The following is an 18569-nucleotide window of genomic DNA, read 5'->3' as shown; positions in this document are numbered from 1 at the left end:
CTTCGGGTTGTTAGTGATTGTCTCTGCACCAGCTTACATCCACTCCTGCCCCGATCTCTCTCTTCCCCCGTCTCTCTCTCCCCCGTCTCTCTCTTCCCCGTCTCTCTCTTCCCCCGTCTCTCTCTTCCCCCGTCTCTCTCTTCCCCCGTCTCTCTCTCCCCCGTCTCTCTCTCCCCCGTCTCTCTCTTCCCCCGTCTCTCTCTCCCCGTCTCTCTCTCCCCCGTCTCTCTCTCCCCCGTCTCTCTCTCCCCCGTCTCTCTCTTCCCCCGTCTCTCTCTTCCCCGTCTCTCTCTTCCCCCGTCTCTCTCTTCCCCCGTCTCTCTCTTCCCCCGTCTCTCTCTTCCCCGTCTCTCTCTTCCCCCGTCTCTCTCTTCCCCCGTCTCTCTCTTCCCCCGTCTCTCTCTTCCCCCGTCTCTCTCTCCCCCGTCTCTCTCTCCCCCGTCTCTCTCTCCCCCGTCTCTCTCTCCCCCGTCTCTCTCTCCCCCGTCTCTCTCTCCCCCGTCTCTCTCCCCCGTCTCTCTCCCCCGTCTCTCTCTTCCCCGTCTCTCTCTTCCCCGTCTCTCTCTTCCCCGTCTCTCTCTTCCCCGTCTCTCTCTTCCCCCGTCTCTCTCTTCCCCCGTCTCTCTCTTCCCCCGTCTCTCTCTCCCCCGTCTCTCTCTCCCCCGTCTCTCTCTCCCCCGTCTCTCTCTTCCCCCGTCTCTCTCTTCCCCCGTCTCTCTCTCCCCCGTCTCTCTCTCCCCCGTCTCTCTCTCCCCCGTCTCTCTCTCCCCCGTCTCTCTCTCCCCCGTCTCTCTCTCCCCCGTCTCTCTCTTCCCCCGTCTCTCTCTTCCCCCGTCTCTCTCTTCCCCCGTCTCTCTCCCCCGTCTCTCTCTTCCCCCGTCTCTCTCTTCCCCCGTCTCTCTCTTCCCCCGTCTCTCTCTCCCCCGTCTCTCTCTCCCCCGTCTCTCTCTCCCCCGTCTCTCTCTCCCCCGTCTCTCTCTTCCCCGTCTCTCTCTTCCCCCGTCTCTCTCTTCCCCCGTCTCTCTCTTCCCCCGTCTCTCTCTTCCCCCGTCTCTCTCTTCCCCCGTCTCTCTTCCCCCGTCTCTCTCTTCCCCCGTCTCTCTCTTCCCCCGTCTCTCTCTCCCCCGTCTCTCTCTCCCCCGTCTCTCTCTCCCCCGTCTCTCTCTCCCCCGTCTCTCTCTCCCCCGTCTCTCTCTCCCCCCTCTCTCTCCCCCGTCTCTCTCTTCCCCGTCTCTCTCTTCCCCGTCCCTCCCTTCCCCGTCTCTCTCTTCCCCGTCTCTCTCTTCCCCCGTCTCTCTCTTCCCCCGTCTCTCTCTTCCGCCGTCTCTCTCTCCCACCCCGTCTCTCTCTCCCACCCCGTCTCTCTCTCCCACCCCGTCTCTCTCCCTCCCTCTCCCCGTGTCTTCCTCCCTCTCCCCCGTCTCCTCACCCCTTCCGTCTACCTCTCCCCCCGTCTCTCTCTCACTGTCTCCTCCACCCTGTCTCTCTCTTCCCCCATCTCCCTCTCCCCCACCGTCTCTCTCTCCCTCACCCTCTCCGTCTCCCTCTCCCTCCCTCCCTGTATCTCTCTCCCTCTCCTACCCTGTATCTCTATCTCCCTCTGCCACCCCGTCTCTCTCTCTCCCCGTCTCTCTCCCTTCCTCACCCCCAGTCTCTCTCCCCCCGTCTCCCTCTCGTTTTCCTCCCTGCCGTCTTCCTCTCCCCCCAATCTCCCTTTCCCCCGTCTCCCTCTCTCTCCCTCTCTCCGTGTCTTACTCCCTCTCCCCCACCGTCTCCTCACCCCCTCTGTCTACCTCTCCCCCATCTCTCTCTCTCTCCCTCCCTCCCGCTCCCCCCCGTCTCTCTCCCTGTCTACCTCTCCCCCACCCTCTCCGTCTCCCTCTCCCTCCCACCCGTCTCTCCCCCCACCCTCTCCCCGTCTCCCTCTCCCCCAATCTCACTGTGCCCCTTCCCCCCTCTCCCTCTCTCCCCGTCTCCCTCACTCCCCCACCCCCCTGTCTCTCTTCACTCGGAGGGAGGGGAGGGGAGGGGAGGGTGCGGGGCGAGCTGCCAGCACAAGTGGTGAACGCGAGTTGGATTCCAACGTTGAAGAGAGGTTTGGATGGGTACACGGACGGGGGGGGGGGGGGGTCAGCAGTTTAAATGGCCCAGCATAGACCAGACGGGCCAAAGGGCCTGTTTCCATGCTGTATTTTTCAATGACCCCATGATGCATTTCCTCAGACTTACACGCAGCCCGTGTTCAGCGGACCAACAAAGGTCCCCACCCCCGTCGGGGCTCCCCCTCGGCTTCCGTGACAGCCAGCCGGGCGAGCCCTGCCTTCGCCCGCGGGTGGCAGAACGACTCCCCTTCGCCGTTTCCGTTACGCTTTTGTTCGAGCAGCCGGGGTTGCTCTCCCTGAGCTGAGACCAACAGATCACAGGAGCAGGAGCAGAATCGGGCCATTCGGCCCGTCGAGTCTGCTCCGCCATTCGATCGTGGTGGATTTACTATCCCTCTCAACCCCATTGCCCCGCTGCCCGATTACTAAAGGTGTCGGGCTGGGCTGCAGGTGTAGCTCCTGCTCTGCCCCGCCCACCCCGCCGATCGGGGTCACGCAAAGCCGTGGACGGCCGGTGCAGATCGCCAGCCCCCCTCCGAAGGGTGACGGCCGGGGTTGCCCGTCTCACGAAGTCACTGCCCAGAAGGTGCCGACGGCAAACCGCTTCCCGGAGGGGAACTGGCGCCACATCACGCAGCGCGAAGCGGATGAGTGATCGACCCCCGGGGGAGGGCCGGCGGACTGCCCTCTACCCTTCGACCTGCTCTGTGTGGGCGACCCTACCGAGAGCCCCGACACACTCCGGCCAGCCCTCGCTCTCCGAGGCACGCCGGCCTCCAAGCCCGACGACGAGGCCGCGCTCCCCTGGCCCTGAGGGGATTGACACGGTTACGAGGGGCGCACCGAGATCAGCGCTGGCCCCTGAAGGTCGTTCGAGCCGGTGGGGTGGGTAAAATGTCCCCGATGGCGTGCGTCTCAAACAGCCTCTGACAACCAAGTCCGGCTCCCGGCCCCCACGGAGCCCGGGGGTGGGGGTGGGGGGGGATCCATTTCTACCGACAGGAGAAGGGGCCACTCGCTCCGGGCAGACGGGGCGGCCTGTCATCCGGGAGAAGGAAAACTCTGATCTCAAACCCCCGCTGGCTTGCGGCCGTGCCCACTCTCGCGGGGAAGGCTTCGGGAGTGGCCTCGCAGGCGCAGCAGACAGCTGCTATTCTCTCACTCCCCGGGGTGGAAATGCCCAGCGGCAGTGTTTGAGGTGAAAGGGGGAGAGGGGAGCGGCCGTTTTGTGTGACTCGCAGACCCGGCGGCTGACGGAACGTGCTGCCCGGGGGTGGGGGGGCAGGTACGACGGAGGCATCTCAAACATTTCAGCGGCGGGTGCAAATAACAGGACACGGGGCGACGTTCCAGTGTCGAACGGGCGACTTTAATGACGCACCTCGCTCCCCTCGTGCCCGGGTGACGCTGGGAGCGTGCACACTTCAACAGACGGCCCGGGAAGACCCCGGGAAGAGGAGGGAGAGCAGGGATTCGATCACGACCGCGGTCAGGCCCCACACCTTGTACTTGGCATTCAGGAAGACGGGCAGCGTGTAGGCGTACCTCCCGTCCTTTCGAAACCTGGTGTACCCTCTGTTCTGCTCGGTGCACAGATGGGAGATGCTCACAGTGAAAACGTCCTCAACCTGCAGAGAGTGGACACAGAGTGAATCTCCCTCCGCACCGTCCCATCACACACTCCCGGGGTCAGACACAGAGTGAATCTCCCTCCTCACCGTCCCATCACACACTCCCGGGGTCAGACACAGAGTGAATCTCCCTCCTCACCGTCCCATCACACACTCCCGGGGTCAGACACAGAGTGAATCTCCCTCCACACCGTCCCATCACACACTCCCGGGGACAGACACAGAGTGAATCTCCCTCCGCACCGTCCCGTCACACACTCCCAGGGTCAGACACAGAGTGAATCTCCCTCCCCACCGTCCCATCACACACTCCCGGGGTCAGACACACAGTGAATCTCCCTCCACCCCGTCCCATCACACACTCCCGGGGTCAGACACAGAGTGAATCTCCCTCTGCACCGTCCCATCACACACTCCCGGGGTCAGACACAGAGCGAAGCTCCCTCCACACCATCCCGTCGCACACTCCCGGGGTCAGACACGGAGTGAATCTCCCTCCGCACCGTCCATCACACACTCCCGGGGTCAGACACACAGTGAATCTCCCTCCACCCGTCCCATCACACACTCCCGGGGTCAGACACAGAGTGAATCTCCCTCCACCCCGTCCCATCACACACTCCCGGGGTCAGACACGGAGTGAATCTCCCTCCGCACCGTCCCATCACACACTCCACCCCCCCCCCCCCCCCCCGTGTCCCTCGCCCCTCACCTCAGCTGGGTTGGGTCGGAGATTGGCTGCATCCAGGATTCCCACATGAGCCAGGACAGGAATGACGAGAATTCCGGACTGCTGGAGAGAGAGGGTGATGGAAAGAGGGTCAGGCTCACTCCCCATCACTTCTCTCTGGCTTTAGCCCCGCACAGGGCATAGAACATGGAAATCTACAGCCCATTACAGGCCCTTCGACCCACAATGTCGTGCCAACCATGGAACCTACTCTAGAAACTGCCCAGAATTTCCCTTTTCTAAGCTCCATGTACCTATCCAAAAGTCTCTTAAAAGACCCTATTGTATTCACCTCCACCACCGTCGCCGGCAGCCCATTCCACGCACTCACCACTCTCTGAGTGAAAAACGTACCCCTGACTTCTCCTCTGTACCTACTTCCAGCATCTTAAACCTGTGTCCTCCTATAACAACCATTTCAGCCCTGGGGAAAAGCCTCTGACGATCCACAAGATCGATGCCTCTCATCATCTTACGCACCTCTATCAGGTCACCTCTCATCCTCTGTCGCTCCAAGGAGAAAAAGCCCAGTTCACTCAACCTATTCTCGTAAGGCATGCTCCCCAATCCAGACAACATCCTTGTAAGTCTCCTCTGTACCCCCTCTATAGCATCCATATCCTTCCTGTAGTGAGGTGACCAGATCTGAGCACAGTACTCCAAGTGGGGTCTGACCAAGGTCCTATATAGCTGCAACATTACCTCTCGGATCCTAAACTCAATCCCACGGTTGCTGAAGGCCATCACAGTGAATACTGAAGCAAAGTATTTATTACCACCGCTACCTGCTCCAACTGCACGCACGCGCTTCCACTATCGCTCCTGATTGATCCTATTCTCTGATGTCTTATCCTCTTGCTCTTCACATACTCGGAGAATGCCTTGCGGTTTTCCTTAATCCTGCTCACCAAGGCCTTCTCATGGCCCCTTCTGGCTCTCCTAATTCCATTCTTAAACTCATCCTAGCAACCCTGTAATTTTCTAGAGCTCTATCAGTGCCTAGTTTCTTGAAACTTTTGTAAACTTTTCTTCTTAACTAGATCTTCTACATCCCTTGTACACCATGGTTCTTTAACCCTACCATCCTTTCCCTGCCTCAGCGGAACGTACCTACGCAGAACTCCATGCAAATATTCCATGAACATTTGCCACGTTTCTGCCGTGCATTTCCCTGAGAACATCAGCTCCCAATTTATGCTCCTGTTTCTGCCTGATAGCATCATATTCCCCCCCCCCACCCCAATGAACTGTTTTCCCAAATTGTCTGCTCCCATCCCTCTCCAGCGCTATGGTGAAGGACAGAGAATGGTGATCACTATCTCCAAAATGCTCTCCCCCTGAGAGACCTGACACCTGACCAGGTTCGTTTCCCAAGCCCAGATCAGGTACAGCCTCTCCTCTGGTTGGCGTATCTACCTATTGTGTCAGGAAACCTTCCTGAGCTCATCTGACAAACTCCACCCCGTCTAAACTCCTTGTGCCAAGGAGATGGCAGTCAATACCAGGGAAGTTAAAATCTCCCGTCGCAACAACCCTATAATTATTGCCCCGTTCCAGAATCTGCCTCCCTCTCTGCTCCTCGATATCTCGATTACTGTTTGGGGGTCTATAAAAAACCCCCAGTAGAGTTATTGACCCCTCTTCCTGTTGCTAACTTCCATCCACAGTGACTCAGTAGACAACCCCTCCATGATTTCCTCCTTTTCTGTGGCCGTGACGCTATCTCTGATCAGCAGTGCCACGTCCCCACCTCTCTCGCCTCCCTCCCCGTCCTTTCTGAAACATCTAAAGCCCGGCACACTCACCAGCCATTCCTGCCCCTGAGACGTCCAAGTCTCTGTCACGGCCACAACGTCACAGTTCCACATGTCGATCCACGCTGTAAGCTCATCTGCCTTGTTCGTGATATTCTTTGCATGAAAATAGACACATCTCAAACCATCTGGCTGGGGGCACCTTTCCTCTAACATCTGCCTGTCCTTCCTCACAAACTCCCTACAAGCCGTCTCTACTTGTGCTCCGACCGCCCCATCCTCTGACGAAGGGTCTCGGCCCGAAACGTCGACTGCACCTCTTCCCAGAGATGCTGCCTGGCCTGCTGCGTTCACCAGCAACCTTGATGTGTGTTGCTTGAATTTCCAGCGTCTGCAGAATCCCTGTTGTCTGTGCCCCATCGTCTGCCTCTTCACTTCAGCTCCCACCCCCCTGCAAATCTAGTTTAAACCCTCCCCACAGCATCAGCAAACCTCCCTCCCGGGATATTGGTTCCCCTCCAGTTCAGGTACAACCCGTCCCACCTGTACAGGTCACCCCTTCCCAGAAAAGGTTCCAGTGATCCGAGGATTTGACACCCTGCCCCCTGCACCATCCCCTCCGCCACTCATTCGTCTGCGCCGTCTTCCTGTCCCAATCTTCCCCGGCTCCTGGCAACGGGAATAATCCGGAGATTACCACCTTGGAGATCTTGCTCTTCAGCATTCATCCCAACTCCCCGAACTTACTGCACTGGACATCTACCCCTCTCCTGCCCATGTCATTGGTACCAATGTCTGCCACGACCTCCGGCTGCTCACCCTCCCCTTCGAGAATATTCTGCAGCCACTCAGAGACATCCTGGACCCTGGCACCTGGGAGGCAACACATTATCCTGGCATCTCTTTTGCTGCTGCAGAATCTCCGATCTGTCCCCCTAACTATCGAGTCCCATAGAAACATAGAAAACAGATGCAGGAGTAGGCCATTCGGCCCTTCGAGCCTGCACCGCCATTTATTACGATCATGGCTGATCATCCAACTCAGAACCCCGCACCAGCCTTCCCTCCATACCCCCTGACCCCCGTAGCCACAAGGGCCATATCTAACTCCCTCTTAAATATAGCCAATGAACTGGCCTCAACTGTTTCCTGCGGCAGAGAATTCCACAGATTCACCACTCTCTGTGTGAAGAAGTTTTTCCTCATCTCGGTCCTAAAAGGCTTCCCCTCTATTCTCAAACTGTGACCCCTCGTTCTGGACTTCCCCAACATCGGGAACAATCTTCCTGCATCTAGCCTGTCCAATCCCTTTAGGATTTTATACGTTTCAATCAGATCCCCCCTCAATCTTCTAAATTCCAACGAGTACAAGCCCAGTTCATCCAGTCTTTCTTCATATGAAAGTCCTGCCATCCCAGGAATCAATCTGGTGAACCTTCTCTGTACTCCCTCTATGGCAAGGATGTCTTTCCTCAGATTAGGGGACCAAAACTGCACACAATACTCCAGGTGTGGTCTCACCAAGGCCTTGTACAACTGCAGTAGTACCTCCCTGCTCCTGTACTCGAATCCTCTCGCTATAAATGCCAGCATACCATTCGCCTTTTTCACCGCCTGCTGTACCTGCATGCCCACTTTCAATGACTGGTGTATAATGACACCCAGGTCTCGTTGCACCTCCCCTTTTCCTAATCGGCCACCATTCAGATAATAATCTGTTTTCCTGCCACCAAAGTGGATAACTTCACATTTATCCACATTGAACAACAGGAAATCTGCAGATGCTGGAAATTCAAGCAACACACATCAAAGTTGCTGGTGAACACAGCAGGCCAGGCAGCTTCTCTAGGAAGAGGTACAGTCAACGTTTCAGGCCGAGATCCTTCGTCAGGACTAACTGAAGGAAGAGTGAGTAAGGGATTTGAAAGTGGGAGCGGGAGGGGGAGATCCAAAATGATAGGAGAAGACAGGGGGGGGAGGGATGGAGCCAAGAGCTGGACAGGTGATTGGCAAAAGGGGATATGAGAGGATCATGGGACAGGAGGCCCAGGAAGAAAAACAAGTTGGGGGGGGACCCAGAGGATGGGCAAGGGGTATATTCAGAGGGACAGAGGGAGAAAAAGGAGAGAGAGAGAAAGAATGTGTGTATAAAAATAAATAACGGATGGGGTACGAGGGGGAGGTGGGGCCTTAGCGGAAGTTAGAGAAGTCGATGTTCATGCCATCAGGTTGGAGGCTACCCAGACGGAATATAAGGTGTTGTTCCTCCAGCCTGAATGTGGCTTCATCTTTACAGTAGAGGAGGCCGTGGATAGACATGTCAGAATGGAAATGGGATGTGGAATTAAAATGTGTGGCCACTGGGAGATCCTGCTTTCTCTGGCGGACAGAGCGTAGGCGTTCAGCGAAACGGTCTCCCAGTCTGCGTCGGGTCTCGCCAATATATAAAAGGCCACATCGGGAGCACCGGACGCAGTATATCACCCCAGCCGACTCACAGATGAAGTGTTGCCTCACCTGGAAGGACTGTCTGGGGCCCTGAATGGTGGTAAGGGAGGAAGTGTAAGGGCATGTTATCCACATTAAATTGCATCTGCCATGAATTTGGCCACTCACCCAACCTATCCAATTCACCCTGCATCCTCCTCACAGCTAACACTGCCACCCAGCTTCGTGTCATCCGCAAACTTGGAGATGCTGCATTTAATTCCCTCATCCAAGTCATTAATATATATTGTAAACAACTGGGGTCCCAGCACTGAGCCTTGCGGTACCCCACTAGTCACCGCCTGCCATTCTGAAAAGGTCCCGTTTATTCCCACTCTTTGCTTCTTGTCCCCTATGAGTATTACTCAGCCTGACTTCACCCTACCCTTCTGAGGATCAGAGCTGACCACTGTGCTGTTGGTCTGGCTGCTGCTGCCTTGCCCAGACAGGTCGTTCCCCCTCATCAGTGTCCAAAGGGGTAAACCTGACTTCATTCTCCCCTCAATGTTCACCCACCTACTCCCCGAATTCCGCACTCTGGACGTAACCATCTGCTCCAAAGTCGTATCTGTCAATTCTCCGCCTCCCAGAAGATCCAAAGTTCGCCCAGCTCCAGGTCCAGCCCCACAATGGGGTCTTTCAGGAGCCGCAGTTGGCTGCATTTCCCGCGGCTGTGGTCATCAGGTTCCGTGAATTCCCACATCCTACCAGAGGAGCTTTCTGCTGCCGTATCTGCCGTCCTGCCCGCACTGTGCGATGGGCAACCAAGACCGAACCTTCCAACCTCTGTCTTTGCCCTCAGCCTCTTCTCGTCAAAGCCTGATTCTCCTACCCTCACCGCTGGCCCACCTCCAACAGTGGCCCCGCCGCTTGCCGCGTCTGTACTTTTATTTAATTCACAGAGCTCTGCCCCCGACCCTCTGGGGTTTCCGAATGCCCGCGAAGATCTCCTGTTACACAATCTTCACCGTCCCGTGAGTAAACTCTTCGACGAGCCCTACAATCTTCACCGTCCTGTGAGTGAGCTCTTCGACGAGCCCTGCTCCCGACCCCAACCAACCCTCTGGGGTGTCCGAATGCCCGCGAAGATCTCCTGTTACACAATCTTCACCGTCCTGTGAGTAAGCTCTTCGACGAGCCCTACAATCTTCACCGTCCCGTGAGTGAGCTCTTCGGCGAGCCCTGCTCCCGACCCTGACTGACCCTCTGGGGTGTCCGAATGCCCGCGAAGATCTCCTGTTACACAATCTTCACCGTCCTGTGAGTAAACTCTTCGACGAGCCCTACAATCTTCACCATCCTGTGAGTAAGCTCTTCGAGTTCTGCTCCCGATCCTCTGGAATCGGCGGTCCCAGCTGTGCCTGCTGACGCAGCCCCCATCTTGCCCTATGAGTCCCGTACCCTGCTCAGCCTTCCCTGTCGTGACGTGGGACTGGATCTGCTGAGACTTAGCGTGGAAAAGGTTGGGCCGCGGCGCCCGGCCTCTCCCGATTTCGCCCAAGCCGAACCACGGGACAAATCACAGGGACCAGCTCACCTGGACTGTGGGAGCAAAGCGAAGCACCCAGAGGAAACAGGGCAGCACTGGAACTGAACTCTGACCCCACCCTGAGTAGTGACAGCGTCGTGCTAACCTTGACACTCCCAATGGCCATGACCTCTTCTGGGGAAGGTCACCATCGTCAATACGCGCGGTGTCGCGTGACATCATCACCGTGTGCGCCGTCGCGTGACGTCATCGCTGTGTGACATCATCACTATGTGACATGGGCCGCCGTCATCTTTCACCATGACGGTGGCGAGCGGCCGCTGCAGATCACAAGCCCCGGTTACGCGACCATCGACGCCGGGTGGACAACCTCTGAATAGTGTTGATGGTGGCTGGGGGGGGGGGGTCACCACTTCCAGAGAGAAAGCGGCCAAGGACCAGCGCGGAAAGGCCGCGGTCGCCCACGTCGCACGGTGATGACGTCACGCGACGCGGGGCGCAGTGATGACGCTGGCGTCACCCGGGGTCAGGGGCCAGTCCCCACCCCCACCGCCGCACTTGGAGGGACACTCACCCGCTGAGGGACGGGGCGGAGGGTCCCCCACACACTCGTCCTCGACACTCGGAGCCCCACCTCCTCCTCGGTCTCCCTCAACGCCGTGTCGACGATGTCGCCGTCCGAGCGATCCTGTTTACCACCGGGGAAACTGGGGGGGGGGAGATATAACGGGAAGTCAAATCAGGGTGTGACTTTATGAGTGAAGGGTTAGACTGGGACCCCGGGGAGTGTTGTAGAACAGAGGGACCTCGGGGTACAGGGACACAGTTCTCTGAAAGTGGAGTCACAGGTGGACAGGGACCCTGGGGAGTGTTGTAGAACAGAGGGACCTCGGGGTCCGGGGACACAGTTCTCTGAAAGTGGGGTCACAGGTAGACAGGCCGGTGAAGAAGACGTTTGTCACGCCGGCCTTCGTCGGTCAGGGCACCGAGTACAGGAGACGGGAGGTCACGTCACAGTTGTACAAGACGTCGGTGAGGCCGCACTTGGAGTACTGTGTTCGGTTTTGGTCGCCCTGCTGTGGGAAAGATGCCGTCGAGCTGGGAAGAGTGCAGAGGGAGATTTAGGAGGATGTCGTCGGGACTCGCGGGACTGAGTTACGGAGAGAGGTCGGGCAGGTTGGGACTTTATTCCCTGGAGCGTAGGGGTGACCTTACAGAGGTGTGTAAAACCACGAGGGGCACAGATAGGGTGAATGTGCACAGACTTTTTCCCCAGGGTCAGGGAATTGAGAACCAGAGGGCACAGGAGAGGGGGAAAGAGATTTAACAGGGGATCAGAGGGGAAACTTCTTCACCCAGAGGGTGGTCCGTCTATGGCACAGGCTGCCAGAGGAAGTGGTCGGGGCAGGTACATTAACGACACTCGGACAGGGACACGGATAGGAAAGGTTTAGGGGGATACGGGTGGTCCTTCTACAGAACGAGCTGCCAGAGGAAGTGATCGAGGCAGGTACATTGACGACACTCGGACAGGGACACGGGTAGGAAAGGTTTAGAGGGATACGGGTGGTCTGTCTGTGGAACGAGTTGCCAGAGGAAGTGGTCGGGGCAGGTACATTGACGACACTCGGACAGGGACACGGATAGGAAAGGTTTAGAGGGATACGGGTGGTCTGTCTGTGGAATGAGCTGCCAGGGGAAATGGTCGAGGCAGATACATTGACGACACTCGGACAGGGACACGGGTAGGAAAGGTTTAGAGGGATATGGGCCAAACAGAGATAATTGGGACTGGCTTGGTTGGGAATCAGGATTGCTCAGGGCCTGAACTCTGTTTGTGTGTGTGTGGGCTCCATGTGTCTCTGCTCTCACACCTCAGCAGGGGTGCCCCTGTTCCCGACCCCATCTCCCCATCAGATGCCCCTCCCTCACTCCTCCACACCCACCCCCCCGTCTGCCCGTCCCTCACACACCTGACGTCTCCCTGGTGCCTTCCTGAGAGCTGCGCGGAGCGGAGGGTGAGGAGGATCGAGGGGTCTCCCTCCGGCCCCTGGCACAGGGGCAGCAAGATCCCGGCGGTGTGCCAGACCCTGCCCGGCGCGGGTCGCGGAGCCAGGCTGGCAGGAGCGGCTGTCAGACGCTGGCGGACCCGCTCCCGGCTGGCTCCGGACAGGCAGGACGAGACGGCGTCTGCAGACGGGAGGCTGGAGAGGAGGGGACGGCTGGAGGGGGCGGACAGGAGGGGGAGGGGGAGGGGAAGACCCCTGAGCATGTTGGGGTGGGAAGGTGAACGGCCGATACGAGTCTGAGATCCTAGAGAGAGACAGAGAGAGAAAAAGGCAGAGGTTAGTGGGTCAAGAAGATGCGAAACGGGAGCAGGAGTCGGCCATCTTGCCCGTCGAGCCTGCCCCGCCATTCGATAAGATCGCGGCTGATCTGACCACGGACTCATCTCCACCTATCTGCTTGTTCCCTGTCGCCATTAATTGCTCAACTCTGCCAAAATCTATCCAACCTTGTCTTAAATATATTTACTGAGACAGCCTTCACTTCTTCATGGGGCAGAGAATTCCCCAGATTCACCACTCTCTGGGAAAAGCGGTTCTCCGTCATCTCCGTCCCAAATCCATCCCCCCCGAATCTCGAGGCCCTGTCTCCTAGCCCTAGTCTCACCCACCAGTGGAGACAACCTTCCTGCCTGGACCTTACCTATCCCTTTCATAATTTTATATGTTTCTATCAGAACTCCTCTCGTCCTTCTGAACTCCAGTGAGTACAGTCCCAGGCAACTCAATCTCTCCTCATCGCAGGGTCTCTCTCCCTCCCCTCAAGTCTCTCTCCCCCACCTTCCTCTCCCTCGTCTCTGCCGTCTGTCACTCTCTCTGCCCCAGTCTCTCTCTCTCTTCACCCCCAGTCTCTCTCTCTCTCCCCCCAGTCTCTCTCTCTGCCCCCAGTCTCTCTCTCTGTCCCCCAGTCTCTCTCTCTCTCTCTGTCCCAGTCTCTCTCTCTCTTCACCCCCCCGGTCTCTCTCTCTTCACCCCATCTCTCTCTCCACCCCCAGTCTCTCTCTCTTCGACCCCAGTCTCTCTCTCTCTACCCCCAGTCTCTCTCTCTCTGCCCCCAGTCTCTCTCTCTCACCCCAGTCTCTCTCTCTCTGTCCCCAGTCTCCCTCTTCACCCCCAGTCTCTCTCTCTCTTCACCCCCAGTCTCTCTCTCTCTCTGCCCCCAGTCTCTCTCTCTTCACCCCCAGTCTCTCTCTCTCTGTCCCCAGTCTCTCTCTCTACCCCCAGTCTCTCTCTCTTCACCCCCAGTCTCTCTCTCTTCACCCCCAGTCTCTCTCTCTCTCTGCCCCCAGTCTCTCTCTTCACCCCCGGTCTCTCTCTCTCTTCACCCCCAGTCTCTCTCTCTTCACCCCCAGTCTCTCTCTCTTCACCCCGTCTCTCTCTCACCCCCAGTCTCTCTCTCTCTCCACCCCCAGTCTCTCTCTCTCTTCACCTCCAGTCTCTCTCTCTCTGCCCCCAGTCTCTCTCTCTCCACCCCCAGTCTCTCTCTCTCTTCACCTCCAGTCTCTCTCTCTCTGCCCCCAGTCTCTCTCTCTCTCTCTCTGTCCCCAGTCTCTCTCTCCACCCCCAGTCTCTCTCTCTCTCACCCACAGTCTCTCTCTCTCTGCCCCCAGTCTCTCTCTCTTCACCCCCAGTCTCTCTCTCCACCCCCAGTCTCTCTCTCTCTGCCCCCAGTCTCTCTCTTTGCCCCCAGTCTCTCTCTTTGCCCCCAGTCTCTCTCTTCACCCCCGGTCTCTCTCTCTTCACCCCCAGTCTCTCTATCCCTCTCCTTTCCCCACTCTCCCTCCCTCCCTCCTTACCCGGTCACTACCGTGAGTGGGTGTGTGGCTGGCCCTCCCTCCCTCTCGCAGGGTGAGACCGGTGGCAGCCGTTTAGAACCCAACGTCCCGGTGACCAGCGGACAATCCACGTTCTAGAGGCTGCCTGCGGGTCCCGAGGCTCCCCTCTGTCTACCCCGCCTCCCCGACGCCGGGCGACCAGCCACTCGCGGGTTCCTGAACCGTTTGGGGGGGATGTTCAAGGCGAGAGGGGGCAGGCCAGGCCCAAGGGAATCTACAGATACGTTCAGAGCAAATGGGTTGCAAAGGAACTGAACTGGCCCCCTGGAATTTCAGGACGGAAATCCACGTGTGGATCCTTGTCTACCTGTGACTCCACTTTCAGAGAACTGTGTCCCCGTACCCCGGGGTCCCTCTGTTCTACAACACTCCCCGCGGTCCCCGTCTCCCTGTGACTCCATTTTCAGAGAACTGTGTCCCCGTACCCCTGGGTCCCTCTGCTCTACAACACTCCCCGGGGTCCCTGTCTACCTGTGACCCCACTTCCAGAGAACTGTGTCCCCGTACCCCGAGGTCTCTCTGTTCTACAACACTCCCCAGGGTCCCTGTCTACCTGTGACTCCACTTTCAGAGAACTGTGTCCCCGGACCCCTGGGTCTCTCTATTCTACAACACTCCCCGGGGTCCCTGTCTACCTGTGACCCCACTTTCAGAGAACTGTGTCCCCTTATCCCGAGGTCTCTCTGTTCTACAACACTCCCCGGGGTCCCTGTCTACCTGTGACCCCACTTCCAGAGAACTGTGTTCCCGTACCCCTGGGTCCCTCTGTTCTACAACACTCCCCGGGGTCCCGGTCTACCTGTCACCCCACTTCCAGAGAACTGTGTCCCCGTACCCCTGGGTCCCTCTGTTCTACAACACTCCCTGGGGTCCCCGTCTACCTGTGACCCCACTTTCAGAGAACTGTGTTCCCGTACCCCAAGGTCCCTCTGTTCTACAACACTCCCCAGGGTCCCTGTCTACCTGTGACTCCACTTTCAGAGAACTGTGTCCCCGTACCCCTGGGTCTCTCTGTTCTACAACACTCCCCGGGGTCCCTGTCTACCTGTGACCCCACTTTCAGAGAACTGTGTCCCCGTACCCCGAGGTCCCTCTGCTCTACAACACTCCCCGGGGCCCCGTCTACCTGTGACCCCACTTCCAGAAAACTGTGTCCCCCTACCCCGGGGTCTCTCTGTTCTACAACACTCCCCAGGGTCCCTGTCTACCTGAGACCCCACTTTCAGAGAACTGTGTCCCCTTACCCCGGGGACCTTCTGTTCTACAACACTCCCCAGGGTCCCTGTCTACCTGTGACCCCACTTTAAGAGAACTGTGTCCCCTGTACCCCGAGGTCTCTCTGTTCTACAACACTCCCCAGGGTCCCTGTCTACCTGTGACTCCACTTTCAGAGAACTATGTCCCCGTACCCCGAGGTCTCTCTGTTCTACAACACTCCCCGGGGTCCCTGTCTACCTGTGACTCCACTTTCAGAGAACTGTGTCCCCGTACCCCGAGGTCTCTCTGTTCTACAACACTCCCCAGGGTCCCTGTCTACCTGTGACCCCACTTTCAGAGAACTGTGTTCCCGTACCCCAAGGTCCCTCTGTTCTACAACACTCCCCAGGGTCCCTGTCTACCTGTGACTCCACTTTCAGAGAACTGTGTCCCTGTACCCCAAGGTCCCTCTGTTCTACAACACTCCCCAGGGTCCCTGTCTACCTGTGACTCCACTTTCAGAGAACTGTGTCCCCGTACCCCTGGGTCTCTCTGTTCTACAACACTCCCCGGGGTCCCTATCTATCTGTGACCCCACTTTCAGAGAACTGTGTCCCCGTACCCCTGGGTCTCTCTGTTCTACAACACTCCCCGGGGTCCCTGTTTACCTGTGACCCCACTTTTGGAGAACTGTGTCCCCGTACCCCTGGGTCTCTCTGTTCTACAACACTCCCCGGGGTCCCTGTCTACCTGTGACCCCATTTTCGGAGAACTGTGTCCCCGTACCCCTGGGTCCCTCTGTTCTACAACACTCCCCGGGGTCCCTGTCTACCTGTGACCCCACTTTCGGAGAACTGTGTCCCCGTACCCTGGGGTCCCTCTGTTCTACAACACTCCCCGGGGTCCCTGTCTACCTGTGACCCCACTTTCGGAGAACTGCGTCCCCTTACCCCGGGGTCCCTCTGTTCTACAACACTCCCTGCGGTCCCCGTCTCCCTGTGACCCCACTTTCAGAGAACTGTGTCCCCATACCCCAAGGTCCGTCTGTTCTACAGCACTCACTGGGGTCCCTGTCTACCTGTGACCCCACTTTCAGAGAACTGTGTCCCCGTACCCCGAGGTCTCTCTGTTCTACAACTCTCCCCAGGGTCCCTGTCTACTTGTGACCCCACTTGCAGAGAACTGTGTCCCCGTACCCCTGGGTCCGTCTGTTCTATAACACTCCCCGGGCTCCCCGTCTACCTGTGACCCCACTTCCAGAGAACTGTGTCCCTGTACCCCAAGGTCCCTCTGTTCTACAACACTCCCCAGGGTTGCTGTCTACCTGTGACTCCACTTTCAGAGAACTGTGTCCCCGTACCCCTGGGTCTCTCGGTTCTACAACACTCCCCAGGGTCCCTGTCTACCTGTGACCCCACTTTCAGAGAACTGTGTCCCTGTACCCCAAGGTCCCTCTGTTCTACAACACTCCCCAGGGTTGCTGTCTACCTGTGACACCACTTTCAGAGAACTGTGTCCCTGTACCCCTGGGTATCTCTGTTCTACAACACTCCCCAGGGTCCCTGTCTCCCTGTGACCCCACTTTCGGAGAACTGTGTCCCCGTACCCCGAGGTCTCTCTGTTCTACAACTCTCCCCAGGGTCCCTGTCTACTTGTGACCCCACTTGCAGAGAACTGTGTCCCCGTACCCCGAGGTCCCTCTGTTCTACAACACTCCCCAGGGTCCCTGTGTGACTCCACTTTCAGAGAACTGTGTCCCCGTACCCCTGGGTCTCTCTGTTCTACAACACTCCCCGGGCTCCCCGTCTACCTGTGACTCCACTTTCGGAGAACTGTGTCCCCGTACCCCGAGGTCTCTCTGTTCTACAACACTCCCCAGGGTCCCCGTCTACCTGTGACTCCACTTTCAGAGAACTGTGTCCCTGTACCCCTGGGTATCTCTGTTCTACAACACTCCCCAGGGTCCCTGTCTACCTGTGACCCCACTTTCAGAGAACTGTGTCCCTGTACCCCTGGGTATCTCTGTTCTACAACACTCCCCAGGGTCCCTGTCTACCTGTGACCCCACTTTCAGAGAACTGTGTCCCTGTACCCCTGGGTATCTCTGTTCTACAACACTCCCCAGGGTCCCTGTCTACCTGTGACCCCACTTTCAGAGAACTGTGTCCCTGTACCCCTGGGTATCTCTGTTCTACAACACTCCCCAGGGTCCCTGTCTACCTGTGACTCCACTTTCAGAGAACTGTGTCCCTGTACCCCTGGGTATCTCTGTTCTATAACACTCCCCGGGGTCCCCCGGACCCCTCCCGGGCCTGTGGCTGCGTCCCGGACCCCGGACTCACCTACGTCTCAGTCTCTCCCTCCTCCCTCGGCCCCCGGCCTCACTTCCCGCTCCGCCCCGGAACGGCGGCAGGAAGAGGCGGATCCGGATCCGGATCCCGGAGCCCGGCGCTCGGAGAGAGAAGCCCAACATGTCCTTCAAACCCGGGGGGAGCCAGTCCGGTAACCGGGGGGAGAGACAAACTTCATAGCGGGGGGATGGAGACTGGGAGAGAGAGTGAGTGAGAGAGGGAGAGAGAGTGCAGGAGGGAGGGAGAGAGAGAGAGAGAGAGAGAGACACGGGGAAGTGAACGGGAGGAAGAGTGGGGCAGAGAGACTGGGAGTGAGAGGGAGAGTGGGGGAGAGAGAGACAGACTGGGGGAGAGAGAGAGAGATTGTGTGTGTGTGTGTGTGTGAGAGAGAGAGAGAAAGAGAAAGAGACTGGGGGAGGACAGGAGACCAGGGACAGAAAGGGAGACTGGTGAGATAGGAAGAGTGGGGGCAGAGAGAGACTGGGAGTGAGAGGGAGAGTGGGGGAGAGAGACAGACTGGGGGAGAGAGAGAGAGAGACTGGGGGAGAGAGAGAGAGAGACAGACTGGGGGAGAGAGAGAGAGAGAGAGAGAGACTGGGGGAGAGGGAGAGTGGGGCAGAGAGACTGGGTGTGAGAGGGAGAGTGGGGGAGAGAGACAGACTGGGGGAGAGAGAGAGATTGGGTGTGTAAGAGAGAGAGAGAGAGAAAGAGAAAGAGACTGGGGGAGGACAAGAGACCGGGGACAGAAAGGGAGACTGGTGAGATAGGAAGAGTGGGGGCAGAGAGAGACTGGGAGTGAGAGGGAGAGTGGGGGAGAGAGACAGACTTGGGGGGAGAGAGAGAGATTGGGTGTGTAAGAGAGAGAGAGAGAGAGAGACTGGGGGAGAGAATGGGAGACCGGGGACCGAAAGGGAGACTGGTGAGATA

The 18569-nt window shown here is 58.0% G+C and overlaps 1 protein-coding gene across 4 annotated transcripts; it reads right to left on the bottom strand.

The window, feature by feature from the left end:
• Positions 1 to 3451: 3451 nt before the first annotated feature.
• On the bottom strand, positions 3452 to 18013 carry nudt8 (nudix hydrolase 8). Of its 4 annotated transcripts, none has more exons than XM_072250211.1 (6): positions 17634 to 18013; positions 12167 to 12506; positions 10768 to 10900; positions 6269 to 6373; positions 4446 to 4526; positions 3452 to 3730 (listed from the first exon to the last, which is right to left on the bottom strand). In XM_072250211.1, exons 2-6 carry the CDS (start codon positions 12463 to 12465, stop codon positions 3527 to 3529), a joined length of 822 nt encoding a protein of 273 aa, XP_072106312.1. In that variant the 5' UTR covers positions 12466 to 12506; positions 17634 to 18013; the 3' UTR covers positions 3452 to 3526. The 4 variants fall into 4 exon arrangements, with proteins under 4 accessions (XP_072106312.1, XP_072106313.1, XP_072106315.1 ...); XM_072250212.1 differs by lacking the exon at positions 17634 to 18013 and adding an exon at positions 14056 to 14251; XM_072250214.1 differs by lacking the exon at positions 6269 to 6373 and having other exon boundaries at positions 4446 to 4523; positions 17634 to 18008.
• Positions 18014 to 18569: the final 556 nt, after the last annotated feature.

The sequence above is a fragment of the Mobula birostris genome, unplaced genomic scaffold (assembly GCF_030028105.1).
Source record: "Mobula birostris isolate sMobBir1 unplaced genomic scaffold, sMobBir1.hap1 scaffold_2172, whole genome shotgun sequence".
NCBI lineage: Eukaryota > Metazoa > Chordata > Chondrichthyes > Myliobatiformes > Myliobatidae > Mobula > Mobula birostris.
This window is presented reverse-complemented; position numbering and strand designations above follow the sequence as displayed.